General features: G+C 43.7%; 1 protein-coding gene across 4 annotated transcripts in view; it reads right to left on the bottom strand.

Moving 5' to 3' along the window:
* Positions 1–14,727, bottom strand: part of LOC135794145 (discoidin domain-containing receptor 2-like) — a 95,584-nt gene that overhangs the window by 43,853 nt on the left and 37,004 nt on the right. For all 4 annotated transcript variants that reach the window (XM_065305314.1, XM_065305313.1, XM_065305312.1 and 1 more), the window contains one exon: positions 13,903–14,008. In XM_065305314.1, coding sequence (XP_065161386.1) covers positions 13,903–13,985 — 83 coding nt within the window. In that variant the 5' untranslated portion in view covers positions 13,986–14,008. The remainder of the gene's footprint in view (positions 1–13,902; positions 14,009–14,727) is intronic.

The raw sequence follows: 14,727 nt of genomic DNA, 5'->3' as shown, positions 1-14,727 counted from the left end.
AGGGCCCCCGGCCCAGAGCGGGATTAATTGATATTTGCTGCAACGAGTTGGAAAAAAAAGTTCACGCAGTTTAGAAAAACGTTAATTGATTGGGAGCCGGGCGCGCATTTCGCTTAGCGCTTACGTAAAACACACTTTTTAAGGGTGAATGCGGTCATTATCGTCGCTAATTACCTCAAAAAATTCTATTCATTCACCCTCGCATTCTAAGAATTTTCTAACCGCAGCAAAATGTCATCAAATTGCACTAAAATCAATATTAAAGAAATAAGTGTGTTATTTATATAAAAATAAAACTTAAATGAATAAAGTTTCCTAAAAGTCAATGCGGTCAATATTCTATTGTAGATTTTATTTTTATGCATCATAAGAAAATAATAAAACCGCTTCTCAAACGTTGTGTCAATGTCTAAATTCATGAAAATCTGTCCGCACATCAAAAATCAACGCAAATAGAAAAGATTGCGATTCGTCCCGAGGATGACAGCGCTCCTTACGGCCCGGAAGCGTTCCGGGCGATGGCAGTGGCATCTGAGCCCTTGGCGTGCCGCTCGTAGGGTGAATCAATCCCTCGATTTCGAGGCGCACTCGACGGGCGCCACGCACGCCGCCTGAATAGAAAGCGCGATTTATACGATGAATCGACGCCACTACTAACCGCAGATACTCACTCGCGACGGAGCCACCACAAAAATAAAAATAAAAACCACGCTGCCAGCGAAAAACGGAGATTTCACAACTGAGAGGCAAAAAGAAAGCTCGCGAACGCGCGCGCGCGAGTCGGAATAAATTCCCAATCGATGTGAGCGAATACCTACTACTCGTCCAACACTCCTTCACGCCAAGTTTCGCTTTTTCGTAAAAGTTTTCAAGTTCGCTTGCCGTGAAGTGATTGACTGATATAAATATAAAACGCTTTTATTTTCTCGACAGAGCGCAGCAAATAAAATTGATTAGAATAAAACGCAAATTGACGAAAAACGCGCGCGCGCCATCGAACAAATGCAAAACCAAGTGAAACAAATCGTCAAACGTTGAACGCAAGTGTTTTACCTCTCTCGCATGCGGATGCGCGAGATGAAATCTAATTTACTAAAATGTGTATACGTCGGAGGCGAAACATGAAAAAGTGAAATATAAAGAATGACTGCGCGCATCCATCTTCATATCTGTTCATTGAGGTTACACCACGAAAGTGTTTTATGTTTATGATAGCAATATCACACGGGTTGGTAATATCTCGTCCTGAATAATTTACTATTTAAGTTGCAAAGAAACAACTTTTGGGTTGAACCAAAATTTGAGTACACCGCAAACCTCCGTCAAATATTTTTTTTAAAGCTCCCAAACACTATAAATATTTTTAGACAGTGTAAATTGTGACACTTTTTGGGTGAGCCGATATAATTAATTATTAATCGCTGAAAATTTACGCGACGGCAGAAAAGTTGCCTTTATGCTGGCAGAGTTTTACGAGGACGCAGGTGGAAGACCCAAGCTCGTGCAACATTAATGCACTCATATTTATGTTCACATATCCCATTCCGACGCGGAGCTACGACACAGGTCGGGTACGTAAATATTGGGCATAAACTACATCCCATCCCACACTGCGGGTCATAAAGTTGCGAAATTGCGAAAGGTCTGCGCGAAAGGTCAAGAAAAAAAAACACTTTCCGCTTTCTGGCCAGAAGTAGAAAATTAATTAATAAACACAAAGCAGATGTGTTCCGAAAAATTCAGTTGGCAAGACATAAATTTGCGGTGAAATTGACCCAGGGGTCAAAGAATAGCTTATTGAATTGATGCTAGTAGCGAAAAGTGTTATAAGTGGTGTTATTATACCAAGAAATTGGTCTCGCCCTTGGTGTAGCCAGAGATAAGTCTCTTTTCTATTGGAAAATCATAAAGTACGCCCCTACGTCGCCATAATGGCGGCCGGGGCGCGCGCGGTAATAGTGCTAAGTAAGAGTGTAACTGCTGGCCGAACAGCGCTGCCATCGTCGAGGGTGAGGAGAAAGGCTGAGAATATGTCGGAGGCACTCGAGCACGAGCATCATCCCTACGGGTAATGCAAGGGCGAACTAAAGCGATTCGGACCTCTTATCGTGCGCGGACAATCTTTCGATAAATATGGTAGGGACTAGTCAAAAACCGGCTTGGTCCTTGCTCCCGTTCCATGCTCCCATGCTCCTCAGGGCTATTATAGTCCCAGTGAAATACGGCAGTTTCCTTGTTCGCAACATGTGCCACTTTGGGTTATTACCTCCTTTGCTTCCTTTCTAATTTTCAAAAAAAGGGACGTAAAATCACAAAAAGCACACGCTTTGTAATTTGAACCTGATGAAAACAAAATATGCGTATATGTTCCAAACTTGAAGTGGTAGGTATTTGACCCACTTCAAAATCGGACGTGCACGGACATATTCGTTTAACTCCTCGTCATGCCAAGTAAAACCATTAAGATAAATGTTTTCCACGTACGTGGATACCAAACGTGACTGGCCATTTTCCACCGAATGTAATTTACCCCGTAGCAAGCATGTAAATTTCGAAAATTCCAAAATTGAACAGATTCAAGAAAGTGCAAAGTGCAAGAGAGTGTGAGCGGATGTGATATGACCGCAACACATACTTAACAACTCCAAAATTGTCCTGACAATCGTCCTTGCAATTCCATGCACGTCCTAACTAAAATTACACCGAGTGTTTTACGCCACCACCGCAAACTTGTTCAAGTTGTTGAAATATTGCTGATGAAAACTTTTAGTTTCACACGGTATGAAATCCAAAAGAACTAAGTGCTTCGAAACGACTTGACGCCACACCGCAACCCTTATCACATTCGACTAGGGCGACACCCCGAACGTGTGTGCATCATATGGCGTACGATTGCCAATATGCCGCCGCTAACACGAATTCTCCATCAAGCTACACACTGAAATGGCGGAGGCGCCGGGCACGAAAACAGAAAAGTTATGCACTTATGCATATTTCAGCATCGCGCGCGCGCGTGGATGCATAAAATGCATAAAATGCGGAAAGTTGCACGTTTTTGTTTTTTTATTCACACTTTCGCGATTCATGATGTGGCCAGCATATTGTCTGCGGGAAAAGTTCAAGCTTTCATTCGAGCGAAAAAGCGCGTCATTGAAATTTCCTTTTACAGCGTGTTATCTTTGTAAACTGCGGCTGCTGAGAGGAGAGGTGGTGTGGGCGGAAGCGACGAAGACGTTCGCGGTTATCGCACCTCGCGGCTGAAAGACGCGCGCTCATTAATCTTGCGTTAAACCATGCACAACTTATCGCGCGCGAGAGGAAGAATGCCGGGGTGGTCCGACTCCTCTTTGCACCCGGCCTTGTATTACATGATATATCGGTATTGAAACTTATAATAGGCCTTGGGGAACGCCGCCGAGTTTTCCGAATGAACTTTCGGCATTTCCCTCGTGCGCACCTGAACACACCGGGATGGAATTTGCGTGCAGGCCTTGTTTGCATCTTACAAACATTTTCAGGTAGAGGTAAACGTCGATCTTCCTCCACCCGGCGCGCTCGAGGCGGGAAACTTAAGCTGCGCGTATGAAAAATAAAAAGGACGAGAGGACGAAAAGAACTCCGGCGGCGGCGTGCGGGAAAAAGCGAGGTGAATATTTTATACGTCGACTAAAGCTATTGCTTTTCGCCCGGCGCGCCCGCTTCTTTTCGTCGTCTCGATGGGAGTTCAACTTTTGATTACCTGTCGGTAACCGATACGATATTAACTTTTCAAGCCTCCCTACACACACATACACATACTGCTGATACGCACGTCACTCGCTTACATCATGTTTACTTTAGCAACGAAATGAGCTCGCCACGGAGATAAAAAGCTTAAAGAAAACATCAATTTGCTGCTAAAATTATGAAAAACTTTTTTTACGATCTGCGAATTATTAAATTTTCCTCCTTTTTAGTTCGTGTACGTGTACTGTCAATAAAACGCCACCAACAGATATTTGCACTACTTCACACAAACCCAAAAGCTGTTGTGATTACCGTGCAAAGCTTTCTTTTATTTTCTACACTCTTTTATTTTTTTTTAGTTCGAATGTTTGTTTGAATGCCACACAGCGTCTTTTCAATGTCACGCCGTGAAAAGCTCTCCGCAAAAGGAAACGTTCATATCTTTCTTCCTCTTCGAGTTGCGGCGTGTTTCCTTGCGTTTCCCCTGCAGAAGCACAAGCTCAAGCCGTTACACGTCTTTGATAAAAACGAATTCTCTACCCTCTCCTCTACAACCCGCCACGTTGGAGCTTTCCTCAAAGCGTTAAGCGAACTCAAACACACCACTTAAAATTATATTTGCCCTCAATTCGGGTGAGAGACCCAAGGCGCACACACAAAGCATGAGCATGAATTTGAAAAAAATGAAACCAAGTGGAGAGAAAAAAAGTGGAAATTAATTTAATCTCGAAAATAAACAGTAATTAGCGCGCTGCCGAGTAGCGTCGAGAGTCGAGTCCTGCGGAAAATTGCGCAGAAAGGACTCGCGGCAAACAAAAGAATAATAAACGGACACGAAGCACACGTTTAAGAACACAGCCAAGGAGAGCTGAAACGTTTATTTATCTACATTCTACTTGTCGACTTTGCGAGATTTATATGAGTGCTCGCAAGCTTGTGTAAACAAGCGCTTAGCCGTTGTTTCTTTAAAACATTAATGTATCTTGTAATTTTTTACGTGTTTTTCTTAAATTACAGTATATTAGCTTAAATTTTATTCTTTTACCGCATTCGAAGTGTAAAATGTAGTTAGAATTTGTCACGGAATTTTATTTCAACTAAAACTATCCTGAAATAGTTTGAGACAGTTGAGACAATAGAGCAAGTCGTAGCGTAGACTTTATGTGCACACAAAGAAACAGTCCGTATCTGAAGATATCCTTTTCGCACGTATTTGAGGCCAGGAAAAGGTCCTGCGACACGTGCACACCTCCGCAGGCAGTTAATTCGCCAAAACGTACTTTGCTTAATTGTCCAGGTGTTCCGCACCTGTTATCCTTTATAGAAAATTATACACTTTACTAAATAACAAAGAAAAATATGCTTGAGCAAAAGTAAATAAAATATTTCCGTTTGCACGGAATTCAATAAAAAGCAAACAAAAGTAAAAAATAAAAACACAAACCGAAAACTCAAAACTCTTTTTTGTATTCGGTTTTGTTTTTGTGCCTGTTTTCGCGGTTTGCAGCATCCAGGACATCTCAAACATACTACATTAAAACTTTTTGCATTCGGAATGTATAAACAAGAAAGCGGTAATATTTCATTTAAATTGAGGCGGCGGGGGCGACATTAGCGCGCGCAACGTACGAATGTGCCCTCAGCACAACAGCCAGCGCGCGTACTGCTGCGGTCTACGGCATCCATGTTAATATTGCGGTCGGCGGCGGCAGTACGCTCGCAGCAAGCAAACAATCTTCCAACGCCCACCTCCCTGACGCTAGACCCAAAACGCAACCCGACACGACTCAACATCCACCATCCGACAACAAACAACAACATTAATTTACTATAATAAATTTGTTTATACGTATTTTTTTCCTAGAGTGCAACGTCCTAATTCCGATCTAAACAACGCCGCTTGTTGAAAACTCAGTTGTCGAGTTGAAGAACTTGAAACTTGCGCGCAAAGAAAGTGGAAGTACACGCGGGCGTTAATCCACTCAGGAAACTTCTTTACTCCCAGGCTTGCGGAGCTCGCCGCCCGCTAGCAGAGTGAAAATTATGCAAATATGGATTAAATAAAATCTCCGAAAATAAAAAGAACGCCAAACAGGAAAATTGCACAACACGTAAATATGAAATATGCTCGAAAACAAAGATTTCTTGCATCCGAAAGAAAAGTTGAGCATTAACGCCGCGAAACCAAACGAAAATAAACACAATGATCCTCTACTGCGTTCGGTGGTCAGCCAGCGAGAGGCAAAAGTTTGCATAATCCAGGATTTCGCTCCCTGTATATAAGCGCAGTTGAACAGCACCAGATTCAATGCACTGCGGGGTAAACCGCCAAAATAATATACCCACTATTGATGTTTGAAAGTTTTGCTTTGTTCCCGGGTTACATAGGCCCAGAAGGGGTGGTCAGCGGCAAACTAACAGGTTGGAATAATTAGCACTACAGCCAAGCAGCACTAAAATTACAAATTAAGACACCACAACCAACAAAGAGGCATTAAACCGTTAAATCCATTGAAACACTGCCAAAAAGTGTTTTTTGCGGTAAATATTCAACGCGCAACAACTTCTATCGATTTTCTTACATGGGGATGGAAAACCCGCATGCATTGCGAGTCGTGCCGCGTGCAGCCGACACCGGTCCGACCCCAAAGTGCCACTTTTACAACTGACTGCATTCTTCCCTTCTTCCCATATACATTTTTTTGCTCTCCACCCTCGTATAATACCTACCCATGCCTGCCTGCCAAGTGCAAAGGTGGTCGAAGGGTCAACCGGCTAAGATGAAAATGCAACTGCTAAGAAATGCACACGACGACCACAAAGACGATGAAGGCGTCATGGGGTGGTTGGTGAAAGTGAAAAGCAGCTACCTATGCGTCGGCGACGACGTGTTCAGCATACGCTAGCTCGTTATCGGCGCGCAAACAGGCACCGCCCGAAACTGATACCACCCCCGTCCCCGCCATTCGCGCGACTGATGCCCTAATGTGGATTACACACGCCGCGCTCACCCCAAAACAAATATTTTAACACGACTCGCCCCTAGCAGATATATATTTGCATAAGAAAGTTAAGTTACAAGTTAAGACCGAGAAAGTTTTAATGATTTAACTAAGCAGGAAACTTTTCCGCCCCTTAAAGAGGCTATAAACTGATTAAATGTATTTTTTAAATATTTTTTTGGTATAAGTGGTAAGATGTTGTATTGCTTGTATTATTGTTTGTGAATCGTATGAGAAACGAAGATAATGCAATTAGAAGATGTTCGTGTAGTTTGTCTTCGGTTGTATCGGCTTCATATTCTCCAATTTTCTCTAATTCTCTAATTTCCACTTGCACATACTCGCACGGTCGCACAACCCTCAAGCAACCACCCCAGTGTTTGGATGTCGCTACAATTCCACGATAACTCGCCAGGCTTCGCAGGTAGCGAGTGCAGAATATAGAAATTGCGGCGAGCGCACACGACACAGCCTGCAGCAAGCGAGAGGAATAAGGGTGGTGGTTTAGATGCGGGGTTCAGGTGGTTGCGTTGCCATAGCAATGCCAGCATTCCGCGCGCAATGCAGTATGACACCAGTGTGCCACCCTCAAATGGAAAACTCTACAACACATCTGTCAAAATCTCACAATTCTCATTCAACAGTTATTATTTTATATTTTTTATTTGATTAAATTATTAATAAGTGTTGTTAGTTCGAGTGCGATAATTAAAGTCAAGCCTTGTGAATACAACAATTTGTCTTGCCACTCACGCGATTAAGTTACCGATAGTTGCGCCAGCCAACCCTCGATCAATCAAAGGCATTAATCAATTTCCGTATCGTCAGTCATCTGAGACGCACACCTCGTGCAACTTCAAGCGGAGAGAAGATGAGATGATTCATTAATCAGTAATGCGCATAGACAATCAGACACATCAGACGAGTGCATCGTCAGGGTGTTTTCACGATCACTACCTAATTACATATTAATTAACTGCACCATACACATGCACATGTAGCCAGTTGCACGCTTGATTAATTTTCACTGCCTTATCGGGATAATCGAATTCGTGTAATTGACAATGCAATTTGTCGAAGGTGAATGGACAGACTAAATAATTACGCTCAATGTTTCAAACCTGATTTGAATATAAACACACGCACAGACTAATATATACACTGGGAAAGCGGCTCAAAGCAGAGATGGCAAAAGATAAAATCGAATTAGTCACGGTCGATTAGAAGAATTGCTAATATCTGCAAGAGGGTGTCGAGGATGAGAGAGTTTAGAAGATGCTGCAAGACATTCAATGGTTGGGGATGCACCAAAAGTGTCCCTTTGGTAAGCGAATCCCGAGAGTGGCAGAGAGTGGGCAAGTGATTCGAGTGGAAGCAATATTGAGGCAACAGCTGCTGCCGGCCGATTCAATTGTCTAATTCTTAAGACCAAAATTTCAAGAGGTAGGTTAAGTTAGATTTTAGATTTGGAAGGTTGTGGTAGTAGGAATAAAAGCAGAGGATATTTAGTAGGAAATCATTAGAAGTAAAATTTAGAAGATAATTAACCTAGTAATTATTGGGATTGTAATAGAAACTAACTGATTCAGAGAAATTTGCCCCTCGTCAATAGTATATTTTGAAATTAGTTAAGAAAATAAAAAATTTCTAGAAACTTTGGTTTATGCTTATTATCCTATTTAAAAAAATCAAAAAAATGAAGCAAAGCCATTCTCAAGTCTATACAAGCATAGATACAAAATTTCACCAAAATCGCTCCAATGGTTTAAGAGTTATTCCGCTACGAACATTCACACTGACAAAAAAAACTATAAATACATTCCTATGCATTTTATCATTGATTAAATTATTGAAACCGGATTTCCAACCTAAAATACACCGCATTTAGATAAACTTAAAACCCCGAACAAATTTTGTATGATCGCAATGAATGCTTTTGCGTTTTCTGCGATTCAAACGGCTTTATATTTTTATTCCCGTGCACTTGTTTTCCATGCGGACACTCACTGCATGGCCGTAATGCGAATGCGCTGCAATGCAGCAAAGCAACGGATTACTGAGAAACCGGGTTAATGTTCATGCACCCGTGAACACATCGCCACTTTTACCTCCAGCCTCCCCGCTGCAACCTGTGCAGGAACATGCTTTTTACATTTTTCTGTTTTACGACACAAAACAATTTTATATGTTGGAAAAAATTGAACCGAAGAAAACATAATCCAATTAAACTGTTTTGGCACCGCGCACACATGTACATGTCGAAACGTGGATGGCGCTAATTGGATTCGCCCACTTGAATAAATTTCATTTTAGCGACACGCGCCGCGCGGTGCATTGACGCCGCGAAATTCGTGCGCGTTGCTAGAGTATGAAAAGCGGGCGGGCGGGCGTCGAATGTTTTGAACGAGCGACGAGAGTAGGTCACCAATGTTGATTTTCCACTTTCCACACGACGACGCACCGTGGTACTAGTATCCGGCTAATGTGCGTTCGGGCACTCGTGCAACACTCGCTCGAGTGGCTCATCTGCTCATCGTCCAGCCACTTCATCCGATATATATTGGTATCGGCATGCAGGTGAATATTAATATGAAAATGCAAAACGGGCAAAACTTAACTGTAAGTGTTGCCCAAAGGCATGCGATGTTCAAATGGCGTGTAAAACCGAGTGGGAAATCTAATCACTTGTTAAATTTCCTCCGCCGTTTAAATTTCACTCCCTCTCGAGAGAGTCTTGGCAAAGGCGCAGAGCTTTCTTAGCTTTGATGTACAAATGGATTATTCCTCTCGCACTTTTTGACTTCTCAGAGTACTCGACGCGTTTTGGGGGCTTTTGAAGAGCCCGAAATATTCATCGAATTGAATGCTGAATACATTTTTACGTCTCCACCACTTGGATCGCTTGGATTACACGCACGCGTCGAGTACGTGCCGGCACGCGAAGGGTGCGAAAATGGCTGAAAGCGATGTAGGAGAAGAAAAAAAAACGAGGTGGCCTAATGTGTGCATTCGTGGAGAGCATTTGCAAATCTCGAATCTCTACGGACGATCGCGATCCGGGCGTTTCACGCCCGTTTTTTGAATAGCCTCCAAATGAGGCCAGAGTGACTCTGACCTTTTTCAGACTTCCAACATTCAGGCCCTCGTGCTTTGGAATTTAAGTCGAAATCGAGTGACCTTACGTAAATCACCACTGGCACGCGCTTCATCGATAGAAAATTCAGCGCGCTGGCGCTGTCATTGTTCGGCTGTTTCGCGCTAATCGTCGAAATTACCGAAATTGTAAATCACGCGCGCGTTTGTGGGTGCACCACCATTTGTGCCAATAACAATTACGAACGTCGGCGGCTGCAATTGTGCGCAATATGCATGCAGTCGCGAAATGCGACAGGATTGAAACGTTCCGGAAGCGTTTGGCGTGCTTGTCGCGTTGGACGCGCGCCAGCTCGACGCTTAACGGCATTCCCACCCCCATGCTGCTCCAGAACATGATATAACCAGATATGTACTGCATTCGTACGCGTGCCGAATTACTGCAGAAAGATTAAAATCAACGCAATCAAGAACACACACACATAAAACACAGAAAAAAGTGCGAAAACTTTCGAACATAAAACCGGTCGGAAATAGATTCGGTTTAATCTGAAGGAACTGCGGTGGTGGTTTTCAAAGAACCACGACCTATTTTTCAGCACAGTTGGGCGAAAATTTTAGTGTGAACCCAAATGACTTCATGTGCTTAAGCGTAATATATCAGGATTTTCTCGATTCGCTTTCGGGGCGAAAACGTGCGCCAAAACGAGCCCCAAACAAATAAGGATATACTGGCACCAGACTTTATAACACCCCATCTACGAACAATGCAAACCAATTTTTATACGCCGAATAAAAAAGAAATCAATTGATACCTTAACAATTACGAATTAAACTTGGAAAAGAAGATTTATATTCGGAACAAAAATCACAAATTCTAAGAATTTCGACTTGATGCCCGCCGGGGCTTTGTTCGCACGATGGTTGAAACCAAAGTTCGGATGGCAGGATTTCACTCGGCAATCGTCGAAACGAGGATAATTGTTGTTCGGACTCAAGTTTTAAGTGTCTCACACTCCGTCTTGGTGCCTCTTGGTGCCTCTCGGCATTTCGACACCCATTGTTTTTGTCTGCCCGCGCAAGCTATTAGATGTTAGTCATTATACGCTTATAATCTACAGGATCACGCCGAATATATCTCCAAACAAATTGCAGTCAGTTGCAAACAAACACACTGTATGTGTTTATATATACGTATATATGCATTCTTTGATCACAAGCCGACGACGGCCAAAGTTTGCTTGAAATTCAGCTGCGTCCCGAAACTTAAATAATATTATTGTGTAATTGAATAGTTGGCGCTGGCGGAATGCGTTCAAGTTGAAGCAAGCCAACAGGGTACGCCCGTGGAGTGGCAAATAGTGTAATAGATGAATGTGTTGATTGCTCAATGCCTAGATCGCCCCAGGCTCGCCAAGGAAATGCAAGTTGATGGAAAGACGTCTTCAAATGCCTCGGGGCGTTGAATAAGCAAAACCCAGATTAACACTCTATCAAACGGCTCACAATTCAAGCAAATAGTGTGTAACAATATTTTAAACTTCCAGAGTTTGCGAAAGGGTTTAGGGTTTAAACTTTGTTCAAACTTATTTGTGCACGTATACGCAGCAACCCCAAAAAATAAAAAGTCACGTATTTATTGCCGTGGGGTTTTTTTAATGCTTGCGTCACGTGTGCACGTGCGGCCACAAACATAAAAATATAAACCACAGCAGAAAAAACGTCATAAAACCCTTAAAAAATGAATAAAAATATAAATATGTACAGTTTGTGATTTTTTTTAAGTGCTTATTGTGAGTTATTTGCCACTCAGTGTTTGTCTAGCCGATGCGCGACGGATGCGATGATGTCTAATGCGTTTAATGGCGGCGCGACGATGATGCCGGATCCGCGTGACTGCGCGAAGCGAATTAATTACACGCCCGTTCGTCTCTTCGTCTGTCGGCGTTCGAGTATTCGCGCTTCCTTCCTCCGGCCGGGCGCGTCTCGCGTTCGTTCGCATAATGCGCTCTCCAGTCCGGAGCTAAAAGCAACTCCGTGTCGCAAAACGCCGCCGCCGACGAACAACAAAAGCGATATTGCAATTGTGAAATGGCAACCGACATCGCACACACATCACACTTTTGATAAACATAAACTCAACTACTACACATAGATAAAATAAATCTAAATTCAGCGGAATTAAGCTCCGCCTATGTACTATTGACCACGCCTACGGGTTAGAGCCATCTGTTGCATTTTTCTTTCAACTTAAGCCTATAGTTAACATCAAATATGGAAATGCTGTAGATAATGAAGGTATTAGAAGCACAGTGATTGTGCTTGAATCGACCAATAGAAACGCTTCCGAAAGACGAAAATCGGATTCCACAGGCGCAGACTGCAGTTTAGCGTTGCGGTTTCCGGCGCAGAGCTGCTAGTTGCACAAAGGCGCCGCGTCGCAAAGGTGCACAAACCTACTATACGCGCCCGAAATGGGGGTGGCAGTGGCGCTTTGATCATCCGCGCGCGTCCGCGCTCCTGGACGCGCGTCTAACTGCGTTAGCGGCACTCCATTTGCAAATTAAAGAGTAAAGTGCGAAGCCGGCCAACCGCCTCCGCCATCCTCTCGACACAACCACCCGCCACCCTTCCTCGACCATCTTCCGAGCCATTGCCCACAATCTACAGCTTCCACCTGCAGCCGACTACAAACGGACTAATTCTATTTCATAAATTCGTCGAGATGTCGCGGTAACATCCTGTAAGCGGATGTTGGGTAAAGCCAGCCCTATTCCCCACACCCGCAAGCCTCGGAAATGTGCGTGCGTGTTAATTAAACATAGATATGACCGGTCTCATCCGGATGCGCGTTCCGCGCTTCTGGCATACGTTCATTATTAATTTTACGACTTCCCCGAATGTGCTGAAACGCCCACCCGGACGAGGGTTCAACCGCGTATGGCACGGGTTGCCAGACACTCAAAACGCTCAAAGTTTAGACTCGCGTATATACGTGGATCACGATCCGAGATGCGAAAAAGACAACGCCAACACTACCCAACACGCACCTGGCCAAACAAACAGCCCCTTCTAGTAACTGGAGTCACTATGAAGTACCCACACATCCCTTAGTCACGGGTAGCAGTTAATTAAATTTGAACTGGTACATAAAACGCTCCATCATAGTTTTCGCAGTGAGATAACTGTTATTCCAAGAGAATAAGAGGTGGTTTCAGGTCTCTCTGTGTGAATTGTGTTGCCTTTATCTGTATCCACTTGCTGCTCCACTAGCTTAGGTTTCAAGTGGGCGGAGCTCCCAGCCACATCCGCACAAGGATCATTATGTTATGACTACATTTTCGTTGCGAAAAAAAGGATTGTGGGCACCATGACAAAAAAATACACCACCAGAAGAGAAAAATGATAGGACAGGGCGTAATGCACGTTCCGGTCAATTAAATTCTGGCCCCGGCTGGCGATGGCGAAATGGTTTTGTATCGGTTAGACAGTAATGTCTGGCCGGGGTCGGGGCCGACGGCGAAATGGTTACTGATGGCATACGCGCGGGCATATTAGTGGCGCTCGCTGGAATCTCGTGCACGCGGCGCGCCGCGTCCAACGAGCCGATGCCGCGCGACGATAGGACATTAACGTCCTGCGACGCGACATATAGTGGATGCAAAAGCAACTAATGGCCTGGGATATTTTAAACCACCAGGACCAGCGCCGTATTCAAATGTTAGCATAAAAAACGCAAAATACTCCAAACAACAAATTATCAAACATAAATACAAGATTTTATGACTTAGGCAAATATAAACTTGAAAATATTTAAAATATTAATACGACCCTGTATAAAATTGTTGCGCCATTCATTTTGCCCTGGTAGCAAATGCGAAACATTCATCTACATAGCCGAGAAAGAACGAGAAGCTATTTTCATGCGTCATAAATCTAAACGCGGTGGGTCCACCCCCGAAAGGACTCCAAGTTCAATCTCGAGACGCTCGCCCGACGCTTCAACCCCATAATAATAATGGCCGAGTCATATTTTGCCATAGCAATCAGGATTTTTAAGTTTTATTTTGAAGACACTTACCTGGCATTTTGTGGTCCGACCGATTTGGCCTCGTAGGAGGACGACGCCGAAATGGCATGGTCCGGAATCCTCCCCTCTTCCATCCCGAGCGCCGCACGGCACTCTCCTGTGAAGCAAGTCAAAGAAAAACAGAAATTAATATCGCGCGAAATGCAAAAATGCTAAAACTGCCGACTGGGCGAAATTCCACCCCTCAACTTCGCTCATCAACTGAGTTACAGAGAACAATGCCACCAGAATATCCTTCGGAGGTGAATGTATGGTAGTGTGAGGAAAGAAAAGGCAGGACGCAAGAGGCAAATAATATTACTTCACATTTCGGCCCTGAATGCCGACGCGAGAAAAACGTTAAAATTTGCGAATTTGCGTGTGCGCAGCCCGTAAATTCCCGACTTCATTATCATCATCGCCGATGATTCCGGCTCGCCCTTCAGCGCGCTCTTGCAAGAAACGAAATAAATTCCGGCAATTTGTTTCGTCGAGAGTGATAATTTTATTTTCCCTCTTCGCCCGGCGCAAACTCGTAAATGCATGTTTTTCCGGTTGTATTCGCTCCAACCCCCGGACCAACCCCTTCAAACCCATTTAAGTACTTTGTAGAGCGTAAACAGAGTGTATCGATAGAATTAACATCACCAAAAAAATAAATATGTCGCAAAGTTTGATTAAGGGCTGCGGTTTATTTAAGGGTTGAAAAATTACTCAAGCGGAATTTGTTGCGATTTTGTAATGAAAAACGTGACTCGGGGCGTGCGTCCCGCGTTAGTCGATTATGTTCGCTCCAAGAAATAGATTAATAGTTTGCACCCCTCTCAACGTATTGGC

The sequence above is a fragment of the Atheta coriaria genome, unplaced genomic scaffold (assembly GCF_025399875.1).
Source record: "Atheta coriaria isolate IRGN ID8LTWV9N9 unplaced genomic scaffold, Caltech_Dcor_3.1 hic_scaffold_6_pilon, whole genome shotgun sequence".
Taxonomy (NCBI): domain Eukaryota; kingdom Metazoa; phylum Arthropoda; class Insecta; order Coleoptera; family Staphylinidae; genus Dalotia; species Dalotia coriaria.
Note: the sequence above shows the minus strand (reverse complement) of the source record. Positions and strands in the feature narration are given on the sequence as shown.